The sequence below is a fragment of the Camarhynchus parvulus genome, chromosome 1 (assembly GCF_901933205.1).
Source record: "Camarhynchus parvulus chromosome 1, STF_HiC, whole genome shotgun sequence".
Lineage (NCBI taxonomy): Eukaryota > Metazoa > Chordata > Aves > Passeriformes > Thraupidae > Camarhynchus > Camarhynchus parvulus.
This window is the reverse complement of record NC_044571.1, coordinates 61409535-61435067: the sequence shown is the minus strand read 5'-3', so window position 1 is coordinate 61435067 and position 25533 is coordinate 61409535. Positions and strand designations below refer to the sequence as shown.

Here is a 25533-nt window from a genome sequence, read left to right as displayed (position 1 = left end):
TTCTTCCTGAATGTTAACAAAATAGCAGCAAGGTTTGTATCAATTTGGTGTGTCTTTGCAGAAGGCTTACATTCCCTTGGTGTTTACTGCATCAGCCTGCTCCCTCCACAGCCCCTTTTCCCTGTGCTCTTCTCCCTACCAGCTTCTGCAGGTGCAGATACAGCTCATCTTGACTGCTGGATCAGCACTTTCTGCCCTCTGAGGCTTTGTGAAAGTCACCCCAGCTTGCAAACCTCCTGACTGATGCTTCAGCATTCTGTAAAACCAGCAATGTCTGCACACACCACCTACCCCACAGCAGAGCCCCAGCTCTCCCCACTGCTTCCCCAGGTAGCTGCAGCTTTCTGCCCCCACCCCATTTTGCTGGAGTGCTCCTTTACTTTTCCCCCAGCCACCTCCTGACCCATCCAGCTGGCTTCCCCATCCAGGAGAGGGCAGAGAGCACTCTCCCTGCAGAGCATCTGCTCCTACAGGCTCCTGAAGCAGTCCTGGTCACCCTATATCATGGGGATCAGCTGTGGGCTTTCTGCTCCCTTCACCCTGGCCTTACCAGCCTGGCAGAATTAAAATGCCTAAATGCCTTAATACTATTTCTGTGCTAATTAAGAATTGAAGCTCCTGTTTCAGGGGACTGGTACTAGATATTCTTGTAACATTTTTTTTTTTACCTGCAGTATAGAGTCCGTGGCTCATTGATCTGGAAAATATCGTGCTTGTCTTTGGCAAATAGCTAGGCTTCTATAAAATGTCCCTCAAGTAGAAACTCCCAGTCAGCTTATAAATATTGTCACCTGCATTTTAGAGCTGGAAAAACCAAGGTGTTTTTGAGGTTAAGGCATGATCTGTAACGCAGAAAAGAGAAAACTCCCGTCTGTTTTCATTAAGATGTTCTCAGTAATTTTGTGGAATGAGAGATGAAATCTCCTCTGAAGTCACAGAAAGTCTCACAGGCTCAGCACTTAGAGGTTCACACCTCCCATTAGCTGAAAGAAGGGGTTTTTTTGAAGCTGATCAAAATACATTTGATGTTGAAGTTACAGAAAGCCATTAATTATTCTGGTTTTGGAGATAACCAATCCAGACACCTGTTCATACGACAAGCAGCAATACAGTGCTAATAAAAGAAGAAAAATAAATGTAAGCTGATAGCATTTATAGTGAGGAAAAGGTGTCCTTTGAAGGACAAACGCTATTCTTTATCTCACCCCAAAGTCCATGGACATTGTGAGAATGTCCCAGCTCTTGTCAGGGCTGTTTTGCTAGCACAAACAACCTAGAAAACAAATTAAGGAAGCTACTTTCAAGTCTGTGTTGCATCATCTCAAGATTGTACTAAACTTGTTATACAAAATGGAAAAAAATGAAGACACTGTTGAGTGCCTGAGGGCAAAAGTGCAAATTTCATGCAAGATGCCTCTGTTTGTCCTCAAGGGCAGTGCTTGGGCAGTGCCTATGGGATGCTGCCTTCCTGCTGTGCCTCTGCTGCTGGTCATGCAGGGGAGACCTACAGCAAATGCCTTTTGCTGATTATTTAAGAGGAAGAGAGAAGTTTTGATTGAATTAGGTCTGTGGTAGAATTTACTTAGGATTAAATTGCAGCAAAGTTTAATGTTCCTTTTGAATAACTGGGAAAATGTTGTGCTCATTTCCTAGAGGTTTTATCCACTTTTGAATCAGAACTGGAGAATGAACAGTCTGAGTGGGAGATGGTTTCAATGCCAAAATGTAGGGACTGGGTTTTGTTCTCTCCCCTATGGATGGGCAGGTAACAATCCCAAGGCATGAGAGGTGCATGGCAGCAGCTCTGGAGCTCAGCCTGGCTCTTTGGCCATTCTGTAAACTGAGCTCCCTGGAGAGCAACAGGGTAATTGACCTGGAAGCAGACAAATCTGCATTTTTCTCATCACCCGAATTCACAGAAATGTTGACGATACTGCAAGGCTTGTACTTTTCTCCTGTCTTTTTCTTGCTCTTACTATAGCCAAGTGGTGTGCTGTTAATGGGCATGCATCAAACTGCTTGAGACAGCATGTTCAGCACTGAGAGCAGGAAATAATCATTTCAGGGCCACTGCTAAGAAAACCTGTCGAAGTGTCTGGGGGCAGAGTGAATATCTAGTACTTGGGGATTAATTATCTGGAATTTAATGAGGCCAAAAGCTAGGTAGCAATTAAATGTCTGTAGATGGAGAGAGTAGTTTCATAAAAGACTTCAGTGGTGAGGCTGGCTTAAAAAGATTTTGCTCTCCCATCTCAGGCTGTTACCAGTATTACTGGCTTTAGGGATGTGCTGTGAACCAGATTGCTGAAGGGATCTGCATTGCAAACTCTTTTGGGGGATTATATGTGAGGTGTGACATTTCAAAATTAGACTTAGGTTTCTGCCAAATTGGAGTAAAGAAGGAGATGTGTATGTGCGCAGTACATATGCCCTTATACACATCAACATAAATGTGTTGCAAAGTGATGTTTGCATAGTATCAACATCTAAGACTGGTGGGTTATGTATAAATAAAAGAGGGGTGGGAAGTAACATCTTTCCTGAAGCTAAATACAAATTACTTCTTCAGCTGGTTAGGGTTAGCTCTTGCCACAACAATTTCACCTTGGGGAGATGTAGCGAGGGTGGTGCAAAAAGAGCCAGGCTGTGAGGTGATTGTTTGGATGATCAGGAGTTTTATTTTCATATGTGCATATGTGCATAAAAGGACAGTGGTTTTTAACAGTAAATTATACTTTGACAAGTCAGCAGGAAGTCCTATTTTCTTTCTAAGTTATGTTAAGGGTGTAGCAGGTCGGGAGTCAGTCTCTTCTTTCAGGTAACAAGAAACAGAACAAGAAGAAATGGCTTCAGGTCGTGTAAGGGTAGGTTTAGATTGGATAGCAGGAAGAATTTCTGCCCTAAAAAGGTAGCCAAGCATTAGAACAGGCTGTCCAGGGAGGTGGCTGGGTCACCATCTTGGTAGGTATGTAAAAGAGATGTAGATGTGGTGTTTAGGGATGTGCTTTCGTGGTGGTCTTGGGAAGTGCTGGGTAAATGGCCGGACTCAATCTTAAAAGTCTTTTCAAATTTAAACAATCCTGTGATTCTGAGAAATATGTGAACAGTTCCCATCTACTCTTTTTAAGAAAAGCATGTTGGACAATAAAATTCATGACCACTGCATGACCCACCATACAGGTGTCCATGTGATATTAGCCAAAATCCAGTCCTGTTCTTTGCTTCATCCAGTCCTGTTTTTCTGCAGAGTTTGTTTTTTCCTCTGAGTACAATAACAATATCACTTCAGTTATTGCTGTTGTAGCAAGCAGATCAGACACGCTCCCTGGCATCTCCATACAACATATTAATTCTGATTATGTAAAATATTACAGCAATTATTGCATCAAGCCAGAGGCAGACAACAAGATTAAAACACTATGGCATGACACATACAATATGAAATTATAGACACATTACTTGACTAAGTATTATATTAGTTTGCATATGGGACCTAGGAAAAGACTTGTAGCATCAAAGATCATTTTATTTTTAATTCAAGAATCAGAATATAGCTACTCTGGGCTTGAGCAGAGCCCTTTCTTGCCACTTATAAAAAGACTGATGGTTTTCTTACAACCATGAACCAGCTCTCCATCACATTTTTTGTTTTTTAAAGCTGTAATGAGATCAGACATAGCTCAGCTTTCCTTAACTCTCCGCGGGCTTGTATCAACGCAGATGTTCATTAAGAAGAGATAATGGTTTAAAAGCTCTAATTTTGTTACCCTCTCTGCCATCTAAACTGATCCTAATGTGATTAGGAGAGTCCTTTCTTACTTAGGCAGGGTCAATTTGTCTCCGAGGAGGTAGGGAAAGGAGACATTGAGGGTGCCAGTGCTGGCTCCGTGCTCAGAAATGTTATTGTGGCGGCGAGCAGACTTGTTAATGCCGTGTCCTTCATCACATCCTGAGGCAGGGGAGGGCAGCCCACTTTAGTCTTTCCTTATTTATCTGCATTTATCTGGAAGCAATGGGCTGCCACATTTCCACAAGTGCACTTTATACAAAAAGAGGCTCCCAAACCTGGCCACTGAGGCTGCACCCATCACATCTGATTTATCTCAGCTTCACCTCAGTGGAGGACCACAAGAAACCCAGTGAACTGCGAGCAAGCTGCAGAAGTGTTGGCACAACAGCTTTGGTTGCCAGAGCTCCTAAACTGTTTCGTGTCACATGGAATCAGACAAGAAGTTAAAGCAGTCAAAAGGAAGTTTAGCCTAAGTTCAGAGAGCGCCAGGGTGCTCCCACACCCTGTGGGAAATAATAATAGCAACCAAAAAAGGAAGAAAGTTCTAAAGATTTGTTGGTGCAAATATCTTGGCCCCAATGGGCCAAGATTTGGCTGCAAGTACAGGGAATGTTGTGGGCAGCAAGTTGCAGGCTGGAGAGTCATTATGGGCTATGGGGTCATGAGAGCTTCAGAGCCACAGAGTCGGGAGGGAGCAGCAGGGGTGAAGGGCAGAGCTGTAGAATGAAGGCCATCAGAGGAGATATGCATGACATAAGCAATGCTGAAAGTGCCGGTGGTCAGGCCACATCTGCTCTGTTTTGGGACAGCCTCACACCAGGGGTATGTATGGAAATGTTACAGAGCTGATCACTTCTCTCCTGCTGCACTCACCTACAGCAGGCCTGCGTGGAGAGAAACACCACTAAGCTTTCATATGGGAACTCTCATCTGGCCCTGGGATGTAAATTACCACTTCCCTCCCCTGTCGTTCCCCATCAGATGTCACAAACAAACTAATTTTCAAAAGATGGTGTTACTCTGTTCCTACTGCAGTTGCTCTACCTGTGGCTTTTTTTGCCCTTTGTGGTAAGTTAACCCTGCTCAGCAACTAAGTACCTGCAATCTGCTTGCTTGCTCCTCACCAGCAGGAAGGGGAAAAGAAGCAAAGTGAGAAAAACTCAGATCTTGAGATAAAGATAATCTAATAAGAAGAAAAAGAGAGAAAGCTAAGAACATGTGATGGAAATACAATCACTTGCCACCTCCCACCAGAAGACCAGTGTCCAGCCAGTCTCCAAGCAAAGACTACTTTGAAAAGAATACCTTCTGCCTGATTTATTGATTCATATGACATTCCAGAATATACATTTGATCAGTTGGAGCCATCTGCCCTGGCTGTGTCCCTTCCAAAGTTCTCAACCAGCCCAAATAAACTTGTTGAGGGGAGCCAGAGTGATAAACACAAACCTTGATGTGGTACGAGAACTTCTCAGCAATAACTAAAATGTTTGTGCTTGACCAACACTGATTTGTGTTCAAATCATAGATTCGTTGGTCACAAGTCCAAAGTCCAGCACCATAAGGGCCTCTGTGAAGAAAGTTAATTCCATCCAAGCTGGACCCACTACTCCTTATTTGATTTCACTCCACACCTTCATCTTCTTGCCCACTGTTCTTCTCTGGTGCCAAATATAAAGAAATGCCTGACTAAATGGAGAGCCCCATTTTACCCAGTGGAGGGAAATAAGCATGCCTAGAGCAGATGCAAAGCAGATCACAAGGTGAGTCCATGCTATTCACTCTGACTCTCGGGAGATCCTGTATTGACTAGGTAATGACCAGAAGTCTGTGAAGCTCAGTTAGGTAAGGTGGATCAAACTTGTTCCCTTTAAACCCTTTCCGTGATCTCAAAACTCTGAGACACAGAACAAAAATCTTTAACCAGATTTCTCTTTTTGACATCATAGACACTAGTCCAGTAGACTGTTACTTTCCACTTACCAGAATCGTTCATATCTTCAAAAAGTCTTTTGCTGTGGCTCTGAATTGTTGCCCTTAAAAAGGATCCACACCATGATATACTACATGCATCACTTTCCACCTGTGTACAGGTGAAATAAAACTGGCTGTGTTTTTTACCCATATGCCTTTGTGGTGCAGTATAAAGTGTAAGTGGTAAACTTCAACACCAACAAATAACAGTGAAAGTGTTTCATGCTCATTAACTGGAGAGATGACAACAGTTCACAGGGAGAACAAGAACAAAGAAAGTGGATTTCCTTCTACTGGTCATGCTGGCTTTGCGTACTGGGGAGAGGAAACAGTAACCCTCCTTTTCTAGGTCACTTTGTTCAGGCACCTTTTGCTATTCACAAAGAGATTCTGTAAGCAGGATATCCACAACTTTGAAGTATAACACAGTTATTTATTGGTTGAAACAGACAAGGAATCTCTGGGATTTAATGTGTTGCCAGACTAAGCACTAGGATGCTCAGTGCCTCCATCAGACACCTGAAGAGTCCTTGCTGGGCAAGTAGTCAGCCACCAGGCCAGGAAGGTTTGCACTTGTGACATGTTCTCAGTGCTGCTGAGTTTCCAGTCTCCAAATCTCTTTGATGCCATCTATTATTTTATCTATTTATTATTCCCAAGCTGGTGTTTTTCTTCTTGAATCCTGTAGTTGCTACTGTCTACCTGTCCCTACAGAGCAGAGTAATTCTCTGTAATCAGTACACTGAGATATCCCAGGTTTTCAGTGGTCCCCCAGTAAATAGGGGGTGGATAAGTTCCCATGAGGGATGCTGGCTTAGCCAGTGTGGGAGAAAATTGCGCTATTTCCTTTACCTGGTCATGAACGTGACCTGCTGGGATTCAGGGCAGGATCCAGCTCCTGAAATACAATTAGGTGCTATTTGGTTTCTGACTCCAAAAGACTCACCCAATCACTTAGAGTCATTAAGAACCCCTGTGCACCAAAGCTGCCGCTGAAAATGTGTAAGTGTGCCCAATGTGCCACTTTGCCCAGGGCTGATGTCCTCAGGCCATCTTGCTCAGCTCTGCATCTCCCACTTGTACCTCCCTGGGTGCAAAACCAGATAGTCCCATGCTCCACGATGGACTAGATCCTGTATTTAATTTGTGGGTGTTCCCAACACACACTGACAGTCTAGAGGACAGGAGAAGACACAACTCCCTAGGAGCAGCTTTCAGTCTATGTTTCATCTGTTGTTTACAGAGCAACTCAACAAGTAAAGCCTCTCCCAAAAGGGAGGGAGCTGCAATCTGCTGCTTCCCACTGGAGTGCCCTAGTGGTGGAACAGATTGAAGCAGGGATCACCTTCCACTCTTTCTGTTGAAGCAAGGTCATCATGCAGGCAAAAACACAAGCAATCTTGGAATAGGAAAAATATTACTCAATACCTATGTCTCTTATGGAAACAGTGAACCACAGCCTGGTTTTTCTCTCTCCTGTAAAACACAATCCACAGAAACTAGGGCTCAATCCTAAATTTATCTTCCTTCACGTCAGCACGCAAACTGTGAAAGCCTCTGCTGTCCCCATGTCTTCCTGCTCCTGGCAGCTCAGCTCTGTGCAATGGCTGCAGTGGAGCTGCCCTGGCTTTGTTCCGCTAAGAATTTGGGTTTACAGCAGCTCACCCTTTCTGTATGGTGCTTTATCAAGGAACCTGCTATGCTCAAAGCTGGAGAAAAAACAATAGCAGAAATACTAGGGTGGCACAACAGTAAAGCAGCCGAGTGAGAAATGTCCCACTCCAGTGCAAGCGAGACTCATTCTGGCCACTCAGCACCTGCTCTTCTCCCTGGAGCCGCAGCTCAGCCACCAGCGACATCCACAGGACCTTGAGGTGCCTCCACTGAATCATGATGTCACCTGCCCACAGCTGAGTGTGTTCAGCAGAATGTGACCCCTCACCAGGTGTCTGTAGTTGTGTGGATGGGATTCAGATATATAATAAGAAGCCAAGTTTACTTGAGATATCCTTGCTCCAGAATGCCAATATCAGGAAGCAAATGACATGAAAGGAAATAATGCACTCCTATGACTACAGTATACACTTAAAATTAATTCCCTGTAGCTGAAACTGATGGTTCACATAAATCTCACTCTGCTTTTAAGCTAGGACATAACCTCTGCTTAATTGATATTCGTGCCTGAAGACGAAGAAATCAATTTGGCACATTTAAGGAGACTTTAGGTTTTTGTGTAGAAAGTCTTTCCCTGGTAAATGAGTTTGTCTTTTTATAGGCTTGGGTTTGTGAAACAGAAGATAAACCTTTAATAGTTATGTGCATAGATGTAGCCTTTCTTGGTGGGTTTGGAAACCAAAACACTTTCTGGATGCACCCTTTCCATCAAATGCCTGCCCATTTGTAAACTTGCACAGTTAGTTCCCATTCTTTCCTTCACTGGCTCACTACCCTAAGGTAAGATGTCCCTTTGTAATTGTTTATCACTGTGCACACAGTCAAGTCCTGCAGAGATACCTGCTGAAATGGGGCTGTAACACTTCCATTCCTGTTTTATTGTTCTGTAACCATTGCCCACCCAGTAACAGATTCAGGTGGAAGTGAAAAAATTAGGTGGGAAAGCTCATTTTAACATCAAGCCTGCAGTGTAGGTATATCAGCATTAAAAAATACAGCATGTGAGAAAGCTCAGCCCCATTTCTGACTGACTGGAGTTGGGATGCGGTTAGCAATGCATGCTCACAAGCACGCCCTTCCTTAAAGCTCTGAATCAAGCAAGTGGAAGAGCAAAGAGTGTATGCTAGATTTTGAAATGAGCTTGTACAGCAGGTTCGGTGCATGGTTATCATGCCTTGTTACACACGCTGCCTCATGTCCTACAATTTATGTGCTAAGTATTTCTAATACAGCAACCACATTGATTTCAAGGGCAGTTTGCAAAATGGTGTGACTCTGCAGCTGACAGGGAAGGTAAAACCTGAATGCCCTCTCCTAGACATAGAAGGGCTGCAGTACGGCTGAGGAGTTGAAATCAGTCCAAAAGCTGCTGACAAAATGTGCGCTTGAAGAAGAGAGGCTCTTTACAAAGTGCCTTATGAAAACAAACACGTACCTGACATGTAGCTGCATCTTGACATAAGATGCCAAAAGAAAAAGCCTTTCACAGGAAAGTGCTTATTATTTTCACTTTCAAATGACCAAGTGCTTAGGAAAGGTGTCAAAAGAAGTCCCTGAAGGCTGTCAGTCTCTGTGCAGCCATTAACCTTCAAGGGCTTGGGAATCAGGACACAAAGTCCCCTGATATGGATTTTTACCTCTTGCCTGCACACACTGAGCCACCTCTGCGTGGGGAAATTCAGATGTGGCTCTACCTACCAAACCACAGCAGGCCAAGGCCACAACACCAACTTGCAATTATCCATGCTGTGTGATGGTTGCATTCTCCCCAGATTTGGCACATACCAGCAAGCATTCTCCTTAACTGCCTTGGAGAGACCAGGAACTGTTTCCACCAAACACAAAGCAGAGGCCACTCTGTGTGATCTGTAAATTAAACCACATGGACAAAAGATGTTCTACTTCATCTCAGGGCCAGGAAATTACCACTGTTTTGTTTTATTCACCTGTATAAATGTAGCCTCTGCTGATAAATTAGGTATGAGCCAGTGTGGGGCCAGATAGATGGATCAGGAAGAGAAAGACTCAGAGGCAAGAGCAAAGTGGGATTCATCTCACCTTAGTGTAAGAACTGAAAACCTGATATTTGCATCTGAGTGCAGCTTAGTCACCCTCAACTCCCTTTACAGGTAGTGGAGAGAAATAGCCAAGTGAAAACAGAATCAGGGCAATGCCGGACCAAACTGGGAAGTAATTTTAGCTGTAGCTCTGCCACCCTATGGCTACAGATGATTTACCTCAATCCTGATGCTATTTTATGCAGTCTTTTCTAAATTTTCCACCTGCATTCCTGTGTATAGTCTGTATCAAGGAACTCCAGCAAAAGTGAATTTGCAAGTCAGTTTAGGTTAACACCATTGTCACTGATTTTCATTTTCACATGTGACTAGTAAGAAAGAGTTGTAGATTACCTAGCTCCCTGCTTTAATGCAAAGAATTCTTCTTAACACTCTTTTTAACCTTAGTTTCTCATCCTGAAACATTCACTCTCCTCTCATCTTCTACCAGGGTGACCTTAACGTCCACCACTTGGAGTTGTGACTCTGCCTTGCCTTTTCTGTTCTCTCTCGTACTGTCCTTTCTACTTCACTGCCCGAAGTTACATGACTTGAAAAATAGTAGCCAGCCATCACTGTCACCTGGTCTTGGCACCTTTCTAAGTACAAAGGAAAATTAAATATTGAGCAGTAATAAGTGAAAATGATACATGGATCAGTATGGCAGATCATGAGAATACTGGGGGGCCTTGAATTACAAGAGCTTTTTCCTTAAACCATTCTAATTTCACAAGACCATCTATGTACTCTGTACCCAAGGGCACTACCAGGCCCACAGCATTTAACACAGCACCAAGTCTTCTCCAGAGTCTATTAACTTGGATGATCTCTCCTGGTTCAAGCCATAGCTGTTGCAGACCCTGTACAACTCTGCTGCTGATGATTGCCATTCTGGTGAAAAGAAGAAAGCAGCATGGGCCTGCTCCTCCATTTACTTAATGTATCCTCACTGGCATTGCCATCTAATATATCTGTTACCAATCAATACTTAATATAATTTTAGCGAATGGTGCTGGAGCAAGCCCAAAAGCTAAAGCAGATCTTCATGTAAAACAGTCAGCAGAAATAAATGGGGAGAAAGCTCATGTGGAAAGCAAAGTAGAGATGGTACTTTGTGTCTGCAGATTTACCCTGTGACAGAGCGTGGACAGACCTCTAGGAGTGAAAGACAATGGGACAGTTTTCCATCTTAGGACCAGAACAAAAACGAACAAGAAGTCAACTAAAGACTAACTATTGGTTGATTAAGTGGCAGGCAATTAGTAGAATTTTCTTTCCTTCAGTACATGAGACAAGGCCAGGGCACTGTGTCATGCAATTGGGAAAGGCTGAAGGGTCAGGTAGGTTGCAAGGAGGAGAGCAATGCTGCTGGACCATGGAAGGCTGACCCAGGGTGCAGCTGGAGCACAGGCTCGGACCAGGATAGGTGTTGTGTACTGAGCCACTAGGGTGTGATGGCCCCACAATCTGTCTAGGGGCAGGAGGGGCTGAGAAGAAGCCAAGCATGAGTGTCTTGAGTTTGAGACTCTGCAGAATTCTAGAGTCTGATTTTGCCTTCACACAGCTCAAAGTTAGGTTATCCCTGACATTCTTCAATATTTCCCCTAAAACTTGGAAGCTATTGGTTTCCCTGCACTGAAGATGCTTTTGAAGGTAACTGGCTTTGTTACTTGGCAGCAGAGACTGCTTTTCAATCAGCATCAGACTAAGAACACAGAAATCAGTCACAGAGGCTACTGTTGGGAGCAAACTGTCCTGTGCACTTACCTCCTTTTGATTCAAAACCTCTTTGGTGGGCAGTTTAGCTGCAGGCAATAACAGAGGGAAAAGAGCCAAGTAAGTACATGGCTAACTGCTCCTTTGTCTCTATGAACTCCAGCATGTGGCAGCTGGATTGCACTTCCAGGTAGCAATGGGAGGAAGTCTGTGAGAGTGGAAAGTCCTACTAGCCTCAAAGAAACTGGGCCCACAGCTCAAGGTCTCAATGTCACTGAGCTTTCCCTGCATATAATTCTAGAAAGAACCTCTGGTAAAGGCAATGTTCATCTCATCAACAATTCAATTTTTGCCATAGCCCTGCTAGGCTCTTAATTTCTTGTGTTAAAACAACAAATGAGATGACCCAGCTGCAATCTCTAATAGGTATCATGGGTCAGTAATCATTCATTTGTTATAGTGCCTCTCACCCGAAGGACAGAGATGAAAATTTGTCCTCCTAATGGCAAGAGCTGTAAATTAGTTTTATTTCACTGTTAAATCTAGCTGCCTGAAAATTAGGATGACCAGTCCTTAGCTGGGAAGAAAATGTGTCAGCTCAAGGGATTTTCTGCATTAGGCAAATAGGCAGCTCATAATCACCCATTAAACAGTCACAGTGACTGTGTCCTGACACCCCTGCTACTCAGAGTCTGAGTGACTGCTGATACACTGAACATGGTGAAACTTTGCAAGCCTGGTGCCCACTTCTGGGTCAGTGACCCCAGTTCCACTTCTAGCTTACCAAGAGAAGTGAACATCTCCTCCAGGTGCTCATGGTAATTTCATCTTTCAGGAAGATAGACATGTTCAAGACAGAGATGATGAATTTTGCTGTGAAGGTACATCTTATCTCTGTTATTAAGGGAGCTTCAGATGAGTAGGTCAGATTTGAACATGTTGATCTTTTAGACATATACATTTAGATGAGAAAAATCCCACCTAAAATTTAGCAATTTGTTTGTCACAGGTGTTTCCTCAGCTGAATATTGTTATCTTTATCCTTGAAATCTTTGCAAACCCTGTGGGTCTAAAAGATGTTATTCTGAATTAGCATGGGCTCTCTGTGTAGTTGGAATTTAAAGGGTAAGCCATCCTTGCATACTTATAGGGTGCAAAAGAAGGAAATGAAGGGGTTTAAAAACAGATGGAAGCTCTGTTGACAGGGGCATGAAGGTGCCTAACAGCCTTCACCGAGCAAGTAGCTGCTGGTGAAGTTGTAGAAACACTTGAGTGGCTCCTCCTGGGAGTGTGGGTGTCCCTCTAGCAGTCACTTCACACAATATTCATGCTCTTGGCAACACAGACTGCACAAAACACCACACAGCCATTCCTGCCTGTTAAGCCTGATCCCAGAGGGCTGCCCAGAGCTCTCCCAGCTCTATCTGAAACCAGCAGGGTATATATTGCTCACCCCAACTAATGCAGTTCCTGCAGCAAAGCCATGCTGTTCACTGCAGGGTCACATCCCAATAGGCTGCAGGGATGGCAGCAGACATCTCCGTGGCCTGAGGCCACCCTCAGAGGGCAGAGAGGCTGTTGCCTGCACTGTAAGAGGTGGGGAGCAGATGTTCCCTCTGTCCCATCCCTGAGAATACCTGCTTTCTCTGTGCAGCCCTTTGGGAAGGAGGAGCGAAGTTTGTCCTGGGAAAGAAAGGCAGAAATAATTTCAGTGTGATGAAATGAATGGTCTGTCATCTTGTTCAATAACGTGTCACACAGAAAGCTCTCTGAAAAGCTCTCTATGGAAAGTTGAAAATAAATTTTAAAAATCTACCCCGCTGACAAATCTTCAAAACCCATAAGTGTATCAGAACAGTTGTAAATTATTCACTTTTATGATGTGCAAGTTACAGAATATTGTACAGCCAGACAAGTTTGTAAGAACATGTATTAAGCTGCCAGCATGGGGAGGACCTGGCTGAAGTTAAAACATAAAACCTTGCCACAAGACAAGTGAGGGTGTGACAGTAGACATTAAAGAGTGAGAATGGCTTTGAATAAGAAATGTGGTCCTCTGCCTCCTTTTCCCCGTGCTCCACTTGCACCTATTTCCTATAGGAAATTTCCTATTTCCACTGAAATAGGAAATTTTATAATGGAGAAGCAGACGGATCAGAGCTGATAGAAAGAGCCTGTGGTGCTGCAGCCAGAGCTGCACAGTCTATGCTAATGGATTTCTGACTTTAAAAATAACTAGACTCTAGGGACTGCAGCTCTGCTGGGTAATGGGTCTCTAACATCTGATTGTGCCTGTTTTCCCCATGAGCAACCTCGTCATTCCCTGGTGATATCCAAGCAGTCAGCCTCATCTCCATGCCTGGTAAAATCATGGAGCAGATCCACCTGGAAGATGTCAAAACATGTGGAAGAAAGGGATGTGATTAGAGACTACCTACATGGCTTCACCAAAGACAAATCATGCCTGACTATTTTGGCAGCTTTCTTCAACAGAGTGGCTGCATCAGCAGACAAGGGAAGAGCTACAATTGCCATCGACTTCAGCTTCTCTAAGAGTTTTGATACAATCCCCTACAATATCCTTACCTCTAAGCTGGAGAGAGGTATGTGTTTGACAAATGAGGAATTGACTGGATGGCAGCATCCAAAGAGTAACAGCCAATGGCTCAATATCCAAGTGGAAACCAGTAACGACTGGTGTGTCCCACAAGGGTCCCATACTGGGGAGCATTACTATTTAATATCTTCACCAGTGACATGGGCAGAGGGATCAGTGCATCCTCAGCAAGTTTGCAGATGACATCAAGCTGAGTGCTGCAGTTGACTCACTTGAGGGAAGGGATGTTATCCTAAGGGGCCTTGACAGTCTTGAGAGGCAGGGCCCTGTGGATCTCATGAAGATCAAGTGCAAGGCCCTGTAGCTGGGTCAGATCAATGCCAGTTATCAGTACAGGCTGAGTGATGGATGGGTTTGGAGCAGTCCTGTGGAAAAGGACTTGGGAGTACCTGTCCACGTAAAATCAGACATGACTCCACAATATGCACTTGCAGCCCAGAAAGCCAATCATATCCTGGTCTGTATAAACACAAACATGACCAGCAGGCCAGAAGAGGTGATTCTGCCTGTCTACTCCACTCTTGTGAGAGCCTACCCAGAATACTGCATCCAGCTCTAGGGATTCCCAGCACAAGAAGGATGTGAACCTGTTGGAGCAGATCCAAAGAAGAGCCATTAAGGTGACCAGAGGCTGAAGAAATTCTCCTGTGAAGACAGGCTGAAAGAGGTGGGGTTGGAGAATAGAATGCTCCAAGAAGATCTGATTGCAGCTTTTCAGTTTATAAACGGGACTGATAGAAGAGATGGAGAGATATTTTTTACCAGGGCCTGTAGTAACAGGACAAGAAGTAGCAGTTTTAAACTGAAGGAGGGCAAGTTTAGATGAGACATAATGAATAAAATCTTTACTGTGAGGATAGTGAGACAGGGGAACGGGTTGCCCAGAGAAGCTGTGGATGCCCCATCCCTGGAATTATTGACAGCCAGTTTGGATGGGACTTTGGGAAACCTGGTCTAGTGATAGATGTCACTGTCCACGGCAGGGCATTGGGACTGGGTGATCTGCAAAGGTCCCTTCTACCCCAGACCTTCTGTGACTCGGTGGTACTACACTCCCTCTTGCAGTTGGGAGTGTAGCACCAGGTGCCAGTAGGTTGGAGATGCCAGGGGATTCTCCCCCAAAACAGCAGAGCTGCAGGAGGCACAGCACAGAGACTGACTGACTCAGTCTCTCCTGGATGGGGTAGAGAGTAGCTTTCTGTAAGCAGGAATGCTAACTTAGAAGATTGCTGTTGATTTTGGTTTTCCTTTTTTTGTTAGTTTTTTTAACAAAAGCCTTTTAAATTTTCAGTCTATTAATAGCAATGGAACATTGTCTTCTCAGGCTAAGCTGAACCTCCCTTTCTGTCTTTCTTTCTACTTGCATCCTCCCTACATGAAGAAAACTTCTAGAACTATTCTTTGAGAATTTGAGGGGGAGGATGAAGAAGAAACAGGCTATGATTTGCACAAAATTAAAAGAATATTTGAGACACAAGACAAATGTTCCCAGAGAAATGCCCCTTTCCTTACTGCAAAGAATATGCCAATGAAGCATTTGCATACATTACACCAACTAAATTAATTTACCCAGGCTTGCCGTTTGCTTTTCATGCCGAAAGCTAACAGCTCACAAGGATTTTCTGGGTTGTTTTGTGGGGTTTTTTCCCCTTTCTTAAGCCTGACTACACAAACTCAAAACACACTTTCATCTGACAGTGGAATGAGGATGAATTTTGGGCTGTCTTGTAACAGGCCGACTTTTCTTTCAGTGCCACACTTACATTGCAAGGTACCCAGAGCAAGGGCAAGCTGAAAGTCACTTATGGAGAATGGGCAGAGATGTGCAGGGGAACAGAGAGTTACTCTGAGCTAGAAACAATTTATTTTCCCCTCTTCTATAACCTGAGCATGACCCCCACCACACCAGGCCATTGTGGGTGGGTTTGGGGTGCCCGTTGCTTGCTGGTACCAGCAATGCCTCAGCAAGAAGGAGACAGACATGACTTTAAGACACTATTTCCTCAGAAACAGCTCTCAGAAGAAAGTCTTAACTAAAAATGTCAAGTGTTTTTTGGCTCATACACCGCTCAGTGACTGCTACAGAGGTGTAGGCACAGGCAGAGCCTATGAGACAGGGCAGGGAGACAGGGTTGGCAGCACTGAGAGCCCTGTGTTCCCTCCTCACTACACCTACCTGGCCCCAGCCTACTGTATGCACTCCACTGTGACAAGTCTGGCACAGGCTTAGCTGCACATTGCCCTGTGACAGTTGTCAGAGCAAAGTGACATAGACCACAGAGCAAATCCTTTGCCAGGAGGGGTTCATAGATGGGATTGGAGGGGTGCATAGATGGGATTGGAGACATTGATCCCAACAAGAGAGGCTGTGGGCTTGTTCAACAACCACCACCTCATCCCTTCTCTCCTTCCAGCAGACCACTAATGTTTGTGCCATCCTTTGGCACTCCTGGGGTGCATCTCTGAAAGAGCAGTTAATGGATTTACATGTCATATAATTGTGATAGCTGGAGATTGTCTGATGGAAGGGGAGAAATTCAATTGTCTCAGGGTGGATTTGGTTTAATTATCTCAGATGACACCAGCAAATCTGCTTCTCTTGGAGACACGCTGTTACTGTAGTAACTTGTAAATGAATATTAGATGATGAGTAATTTAGAGGCAGTCTGAACTGCTAAGTTTATGAGCACAGTGGGCAATCATTTCTTCTTTCTTTTTTTTTTTTTAATTCTTTTTCATATTAATTTCTCTTTCAGTGTGAATGTAAACCACAAAATCAACAGGTCAGATATAGGGCTCTTGTGAACTCTGCCTTCCCTATCAGTCAGAGCAGATGCAGCTTGGAAGCACTTTATCACTTTGCTTTTAATTAAAGCCTATAATGGTTTTGCATTTTGGGAACAGGCCTTTATCCAAAATACAAAGTGGATAAAGGATGAAGCAAATCTTCTGATAACTCTGCATTTTTGATTATCTCTATTGTATGTATGCAGGCTGCTTGTTCCCCCACCCAGAGCCAGGATCAGCAGTGTCTCATGAGCGAGCTGCTGATAAACAATGTTTGCACCCTGCCCTTGTGGAGAAAGAGCTGATAGGGTGTGCCTTGGCTTCTGATACTTGCCTTGTGTGGCCAAAGGGCATGGCATTAGGAGGCATTACCCTTTCTTAAATCAAGGCATAAAATCTTCTAGTCCAAAGAGAAGCTGTCTGCACACCCCAGTGCATCAGCAGTTGCAATGCAGCATCAGATACACTTTGCTACAGTTTGCTGTCACTGCACTATGCCCAGCCCTAAAATGCAGCAGAGGGAATACAAGTTTCAAATCAGGTCCCAAGGGCACGTCCCACCCCCCAGCCGAGCTTTTTATTTTGAGTAGCAAATAACTGCCAGATATTCCACAGGAGCTGCCCACGCGCATGGTTTTGTTCGCATCTAATCAGTCTATTTTGTTGCTCAGAGAGAGCACAGAAAGTGATCTCAGGTGAGATCCATTAAACACAGCAGCTAAATCAGGATCGTTTTCCTGGCTGTCCATGACCCTGCTGCAGCTTAGGCTGAAGGTCAGCAGGGTGGTGCATCTTCCTTCAGTTTGAAGCACAGGAAGTTTTGGTGCCCATCTGAGCTTGGAAGGGCTCATCAAACTTAGGTTTGAAGTAGGAGAGCTGGAGAGCATGACCCTGCTCCATCCTACCACTATCCACATGGGTCTGTCTCAGAAAGCATCTATGGACTGAAATGTTTTAGTGTGGATCCCGTTTATATTTCATTATAATTACATTGTTTTCAATATATTGAAAAAGGTTGAGTTTGTTGAGGTTTTTTGCTTGCACTTCAAGAGTTGATGCTGAAAAAAATTATTTTTGAAAATAAAGCAAGGGAATTTAATTTGAGAATAACATCTTTCGTTTCACCTGGGATACATTTAAAAGAATGAATCATAGATTTGTTAGGTCTACCACAAAACCAATTTTTTTTCCAAAATACTTCTGTATATATCTGAATTCCTCTCATATCTGGGCTTTTCTGATAGAGAGAAATGTGTGGTACACCATGGACATGTACAAAAGCTGCATTTTCTCTGCATAGTCAGAGGTGTGTAATTAGCATGAGGACAGCCATTAACACATCCCGTGTGCTGTGTCACCAAGTCACGCCTGATTATGTTGCAAAGTGAGATTAGTAAAATGAGCTTGAAGTTGTCCTCTCACTGCCATTTGATAGTAGGGAAAACAAATCCTTCCACTGCCAAAGCTGCAACTAATATTCAGTACTTAAGAAATTCAACTGATGCATTCATAATGAACAGGATTTTGTGTAATTAAAATTTTGAATAAATCCCCAACATGATCTCTGGCTTGGATTTCCTAATTTCAGATATGAAAGTACAGCTTTTGACAAAATAGGTTGAGGGGGTTGGGGGTTTTTTTCTTCTCTTTTCTTTCATCTGAAAGACTTAAAAAATCTCATCAGCATATTAAAAAAGAGCAGAAGATAAATTAAATGAAGACCAGGATTAAAAGACTCACTACTTTCTTCATGTCACCTTTATAGTTCTTTTGAGTTTCTGTCCCTGTGAGGTGGGTGTAAGGTGGAGGTGGATGTTAGTGGGTGGCAAACCTTTTGTGAGGCAGAAAGAAACTGAGGATTAGAAAATTACTGGAGGCAGTTTCCATACAGATGAGAAGAAGCAGTCAATCCCTGAGAAGCCAAGAAATAGGAGGAAGACAGTAAGAAAACTGAATAAATGGCACATTTCACTGGCAAATAAAATGCCGATTTGTTTCAGCAGAAACCCTAAAAGTTGCCATGGTTGCTGAAAGTTGCTGAAGACCCTAGAAACTGCTCTCTCAAAGCAATCTCACAGGTGCAGCCCAGGTCCCTCCTTGTCAGCAGAAATCTTTAGGTCAGTGTCAAAAATCCCCTGAGTTTTCACTGCTCATTTCCAGCTGCTTACACACCTACAGGGTGACTGCATCTCCTGTTGTTCCTTGTCGCAGGCAGGTTGGTGGGATTGTAACAGGAGGTGTGAGCACCTCTCAATCCCTGGCTCCCACCAAAGGTTGCAGCTGCCATGAACATGTCCAGCTCCTACCAATTATCCTGTAATCCAGCCAAGAAAGCCGTGGATGAGCAGGAAAGGGTTTGGGTACATGGAAGGAGTTGTTTCCTCCTGGGAGGAGGATTAGTTTGTCTCAGGGTGTGCTAAGGTTAGGCTGGTGTAGAGAGGGAGCACTGTCTTCTCGTTTGGACTGGGTGGCATGCGTGGTGGGTTTGTTTTCATCTTTGCAGTTTTCTGTGTGGCCCTGCTCAGAAGCCCCACCATGGTGGCCTTCAGACCACACCACAGACCACACCAAGCAAAGATCCCAGTGAGTGTGTGAATTGATGAGTGCTTGCAAAATGTGTGTGACCACTGGAGAAAATGCAGTTGCATGGCTGTGAAGTGTCTGGAAAAAGATGATTATTTGCAGCACCTGCTTTCTTGTCAGAAACACTTATTTACTGGGCAGTGAACCAGTCCCTGTCCTCCCTCCTTGGGATGTTCTCAGCACGCATTGGCACTGTTCACAGGGATATGAAAGTCTGATTTTTGCACATTATGTGCATTACAGCAAGTAAAAGTACAAATGAGGCATCCAGATTTCCAGTATAACACTGAGGAACATTGGAAAGTGCTGAAAGGTGACACTTAACCTTTACTCCAAAGACCTGAGCAGTGTTTATTCTTCTGCAATGTGTTAGTGCTATTGGCCCTCCTTATAGTCTAGGTCAGCAGTGTCCAGGCCTTCTCCCATGGGACAGGAGCACTGCTTTCAACTCTCCCTCACCCTGCGGGATTTATCTTCAACAAATTCACTTTTTTAAAGTCAGAACTTCAATGGCAAGACACTCAGCCGCTCAGGGCAGCAGCTGCACTTGCTCTTCCTGCTGAAGCTGTGCCAATGTGCAGCAGAGAAGCAAGGCTTGAGGCACAGTGGTGTATCCAATGCCTGCACCAACCAGGGCCATGAACTCAGCCAGCAGAGGTGCAGTGTGGGTTACTGCCTCTGTTTCCACTATTTTCACCATAGGTAATCTAAAACCTTCACTAGTTCGACTACCAAAGGTCCCTCAGAGCATGAGGAGCAATAGCAAAGCCCTTTCCCCTGGGTGGGTGCCTCAGGTTTCCAGCTGCAGACTCAGAGATGTGTTTGTGTATTCTTTACCTCTTGGAGGTCTTTAACTCTTGCATCTACCCTTCATCCTTCCCCTGAATTTTCTATCAAGTGATTGGAGCTGTAATGATGGTAGGGAGCCACAGATTTACACCCTCATGTGAGCAGGCATCCATCTCTCTCTCCATGGGCTGCGTTGTCTCCAGCGCTGCAGGAGAAGCTCATTGTGGTGCACATATTTCCTGAATAAAATTGGGTTGTCCTTCTGTTTCTTGTCTAGAAACCAGTTAAACCTCTGTGGGTCTGTGCTGAGGGATGGCCTTGGTCCTGTCTGCACGTAGAGAGGGTGTCCAGAGGGATGTTCTTTCAGTACCACTTGGAATCAAGTGAATTGCACTCCAGGGCTCTTCATGGGCTGTAAAAAGACCTGGCAGTCTTCAGAGTTAGGGACTTACTCCTCAAATATCAAAGGTAGAACAAATGTGTCACATCTAAAGCAATTTGTTGCATTTTTAGCAGAAACCCTGTGTCGTAGTTCAAATCTAGTCATGGTTTGGCTGGGGTATTTTTCCATAAGAAAAGCACCATGTGCTTATAAATTGGTCTTTGCCAAGTTACTTGGTCTTGAAAAGAACTGCTCTGTAATAAGCTGCATCATTAAAAAGAAATTTTTCTGTGAGCAGCAGAGCCTGGTTTCCTGTGGTTTGGTGCCTCATGGTGGGATTATGTTGCATCTAATGAGTAGCACTCTGGCTGAAGCCTTTTCTCCTGTTCATAAAGACACTGTCTCATGTGAGTTCTCTGTGTCTATAATCCATTTGGGATCAAACTGCCATTGTTTAGGCTGTCTCCTGTCTGTCAATGTAATACTGCCCACGTGGCCAGCTGTTCCTCCCTGGAGACTTGAAAGGGTCGTGCTGCTCTACCCTGACTCCTCTTCTTTCAGAAATGGTTGAAAATTAAAGCATTTGAGAATTCCATCCCACAGTTCAATTTGACAGAAATTGGCCAACAGGCTAAAAGATAATTGAGAATAATACTGGACTGACACAACAATATAATAAATCTGATTTTATTAGGTAATTGGGCAATAAATGGTAGAAAGTAAATACTGGAGCAGATTAAACATGGAATAACTGTTCATAAATATTTATTCAAGCATTTGAATACACTCAAGGTGACCATTTTCTCCCTGTTTTGCATTTCAATTCACAGCCATATGAATGACCAGCAAGAGCACAAACACCCCAATAGTTACACTCACACCTCAAAAGTAAATGTAAAACAATACTTTTCTCTGAGACTTTTTTTAAAAAGTAACAGGGAATTATTAAACATTTCTTTCTAAATACTACAAATTTAAAATTTTGAAACAGGAATGTAACAAGCAATTCAGAAACCAGATTCTGAAAATGGTTCTTACCAAGCCAAAGAATAAAAATAGATCACGTGGTTTGTACTGAGTTTCGAGAATTTTAAATAAACCTGAAATGACCAGTTAGACCAGAAATCCTTTGTTGAAATGGTTCATAGAAATATTTCAGAAATGTGAGTTGTGAAAAGGAATTCATAATTATGCGCACACACAAAAATTCACAAGTTTAGGAAAGAAGAAAAATATATTGTATAAGTTGCTCATTGTAATTTAGTTTTCCAGTTCCTGAGCCATAGAGACATGTTTGTCACAAAAAGATTTTTGAAGACATTTGTATTTTCTTACCTTGGATGCAGTTTAGATGGATGAGCTACCATTGTTCTCCATGTTTCTCAAATTAGGAGAACGCATTTCTAAATTCAATTTCATCCTCGGTGGAAATGGTTTCTCTCACTCTGGTAATCTTTGGAGAAGAATTATACATAGTCTATAAAGCTTCAAATTTCAAAACCTAATTTTAAGTGTTAGTCAAGAGGTTAATTTAAGATTCATCTTCCAAAAAGGGAGTTAAATAAAACTGATAGAAGGCTGGAACTTGTCAAGTGGTTGAGAGGTTTATCAGCATGTGAGTATGAGTTCATTAGTTTTAATTAGTATAATCACTAATTTTGCATTAACAGTTTGGTGAGAGAAAGTAATTGCTCACACCCACTGTATTAGATTGGGAGATTAGAATTCATTTTATGAGGTAATTAGCATTTCAGGAATTTTTTTTAAAAGGCTTTTATGATCTGCCATTGCAGTAGCCTCCTTCACCAAAGAGTTTAAATTAACCATAACTTTCATCCTAATGGGATGCAAAAATTAATGTAGAATTAAGTGTGAACCAGTAATCCCACTGCGATAAGCAGGCAGCTAAAGCCACAAACCTTGATTAGTTTATAATGACCTGTTTTATTTCCCAGACAATGATAGTCATTTATCTGTCCTCAATTCATTATCTTCTCGAAAAGTTTATATTCTTGAATTTTATACAGCAAAACAAATAAAATATGAGGAAGGGAAAAGTAGAACAGTACTACTGAAATAATAATTGTCAAAAGAAAAAACTGCCAGTTCCAATAGTAAGGCTTAATTTGTCAATTATTCTTCATATCAAATGCCAGAGGAAGAAGAAACAGGTCCCTTTGACATCCAGCGCCTTGGGAAGAGCCATGAATTTCACAGCAACAACAATCACAACCCTGCTCTATCCATCATAACCTTTGGCAGCTACTGACACAATGAGAATGGATGGAATTGTCATCCTGGTTGGCAAGGAAGCCCTGGTCGTCTGAGATTTAGGACAGTTTATCCAAGAGATTGCCTTCCAAAACATCCTGTAAAGAAATGTGCAAGTTCTGGTGGGGAAAACCACTTACAGCAAGGCTGTAATGAAAGCTTTCATGGTATCCATAAAAAGACAAGACAACACACCCTTTGCAACAAATCTACCACCCATTATATGGGATTGTGCTTGCCCCTGGATAAAAAAAATCTCTGCTCAAAAATCCCAAATCTGCTATGAGTTGGATGGGGCATAGAGGAGAACAACTGTTAAATGTTAGAACTATAATGTAGTTCATGCAATTTTGGGTACATATATTAAAATAAGGGGATGTGGGACACTATTTAGGGAATTACATTAATTTTCCTAGAATATATGTTAAAGCAAAATGTATGTATATATATGTACGTACTGCTATTAATGGATGTAAGAGATGTATCTTTAAAATAGGAGTTCAGAGGGAAAAAATGTTTAAACAGCTGAAATTTAGGCACAGCTAGAGAGACTGGATCTCAGTCTCTCTGGCATCAGCTGGTGTCATCTTTAGAAGCTGAACTACTCCAGCTAAGCTCTGAATCCTGCACTCTAAGAGCTCCCTCACTCTACAAGCTGCAGAGGCAGTCCCAGGTAACCAGGTTTCTGTCTTGGATGGGTGAAGTAAATACTTAAAATTGGGTAAGATTAATCTTGACCAGCAAGCCTGTGCCTTAGGGTTTGTCTGTGCACACAGTTACTGTGGAGAGACATTACTCTTCCTGAATAGGATTACATATGAATACACTTTTGGCTGAGTAAGACTTATTTCTCTTCAACAACATCCTCTTGAGAGAGTCAGAACAGTTTTCTTTTTAGTCCTCACATGGAATTCTTCTGCAAGAGCTGCTGCCGTTTTTAGTGAGCTGCCCTACCTTAATCCAAATTTACTTCAGTATAAAAATGCCCTAAATCTGCCATCCAATCACCTTTGAGAGCAATTTAAGATTTATGGTAGTAAGAGCATCAATTAGGCACAAATACATTGACCAAAAAAATAGTGACAGTATCATATACAAAAAACCTGACATTTATTTCACAAATTATGGGTGTAATAAAGCCTATTGTTTCAGGGAAAATGCCTGTATTTGCCCGTATGTTTCATTAAAGAATAATAATGCCATACATATTTCATTCCCTTGTTCTGAGCAGCAAAACTCTTAACTATATAAAATGCCCCATGCTGTCCCTGCTTTGTTGGGTTGTTTTTTTCTTTTTAATCAGATTTTTCCCCCTGAACTAATAAAATTGCTCCTTAAACACATACATCATTTTCATTTGAAGTGACTTATCATGGCTCAAACAGTTTGTCTGTTCCCCTGGAGAACAAAGCAACTGCCATCTCCTTGGGCTGTGCAGATCCAGGTCAGGACTGCCTCTGATCCCCAGTGTGCTGAGTTCTCTGCACCCCCACTGGTGCTGCCTTAGGTGGAGTATGGGTGACTGATGTCTGTGGGATCTGCACCTTGCACATCTGCACTGCTTTCTGGTCCACTCGTTCTCACATTTAATTTCTCTCTTCCCATAGTATGCACCGACCCGCTGTGCAGCTGCACAGGCGTCCACGGAGCAAGGCATCCTTCCTCCCTGCCATCACCATGAAGTGGTGCACGACCCCCAGCTGGTCCCCTGCACGTGCCCACTCTTCTCCTGCCCGTGGGAAGGGCATCTGGAGGTGGTGGTGTCCCACCTGAGGCAGACCCACCGCATCAACATCCTTCAGGGCGCGGAGATTGTCTTCCTGGCCACGGACATGCACCTGCCCGCACCCACAGACTGGATCATCATGCACTCTTGCCTTGGCCACCAGTTTCTGCTGGTCCTCAGGAAGCAGGAGAAGTATGAGGGCCACCCCCAGTTCTTCGCCACGATGATGCTGATTGGCACGCCCACCCAGGCCAACAACTTCACCTACCGGCTGGAGCTCAACAGGAACCAGAGGCGCCTCAAGTGGGAGGCGACGCCCAGGTCAATCCTGGAGTGTGTTGACTCTGTCATTTCGGACGGGGATTGTCTTGTGCTGAACACTTCCCTGGCTCAACTCTTTTCCGACAACGGAAGCCTAGCGATAGGAATTGCCATAACCACCAGCAAAGTTCACAGCTCCGAAGCTGAAATGTGATGGGGCGGAGGAAGAGGAGGCGGAGGAACCACAGCAACAACAATGGTGCTCTAGCTGCTTTCTGAGAGCCAGAACTCACAGACTTTTTATGGGGGGGTCTCGGGTCTTTTATGGTATTTAGTACTTGTCCACAGTGGGCATTATGTAAACATCCCGTGGTTACGGTCCCTGTGTCATGTATTTACCATTTTGCTAATACAATTTTATGAGAAATTTTAAAGAGGCTAATCAATTTATTGTCACCCTCCAGCAGCACTGGAAACAACACTTGTTAATGAAAAGTGCACTCAGGGTTACTGGCAGAAACCTTTGGTCTGACCATGCTATGCAAATATGTTTCCTTCATTGCCTGCCTAAGGGACCAGAGGCCCCTGTGCCTGATGAAAGGTCAAGTATTCCACAAGGGGACAAGAGCACTCAGGTTTCCATATCAGCTATAGTGATTTAACTCCTGTATTTTGGGCACAGCCAAGCCCTCAGGGAGCTGGCAGTTTCAGAGCTCCCTTCAGCTTCTGAGGAAACAACTTTCTCACACACACAGTGAAAGCTTAGAAGAAAAAGCCACCCCCTCTGCTGAGCAGAGGGCTTGGAAGCTTCATCCTGCATTAAACTGGGAACAGCAGCTAGTGGTTGGTCACTGTGAGCATGGTCAAATCTCACTCTTGTATCATAAACAGCAGGGAGAGGTTGCT

At 43.5% G+C, this 25533-nt stretch overlaps 1 protein-coding gene across 1 annotated transcript in view; it reads left to right on the top strand.

Annotated features, from left to right (window-relative positions):
- The window catches only part of SIAH3 (siah E3 ubiquitin protein ligase family member 3), a 41488-nt gene extending 16434 nt beyond the window's left edge, over window positions 1–25054 (top strand). Inside the window, exon 2 of the mRNA XM_030951259.1 lies at window positions 24248–25054. Coding sequence (XP_030807119.1) covers window positions 24248–24841 — 594 coding nt within the window. The 3' untranslated portion in view covers window positions 24842–25054. The remainder of the gene's footprint in view (window positions 1–24247) is intronic.
- Window positions 25055–25533: the final 479 nt, after the last annotated feature.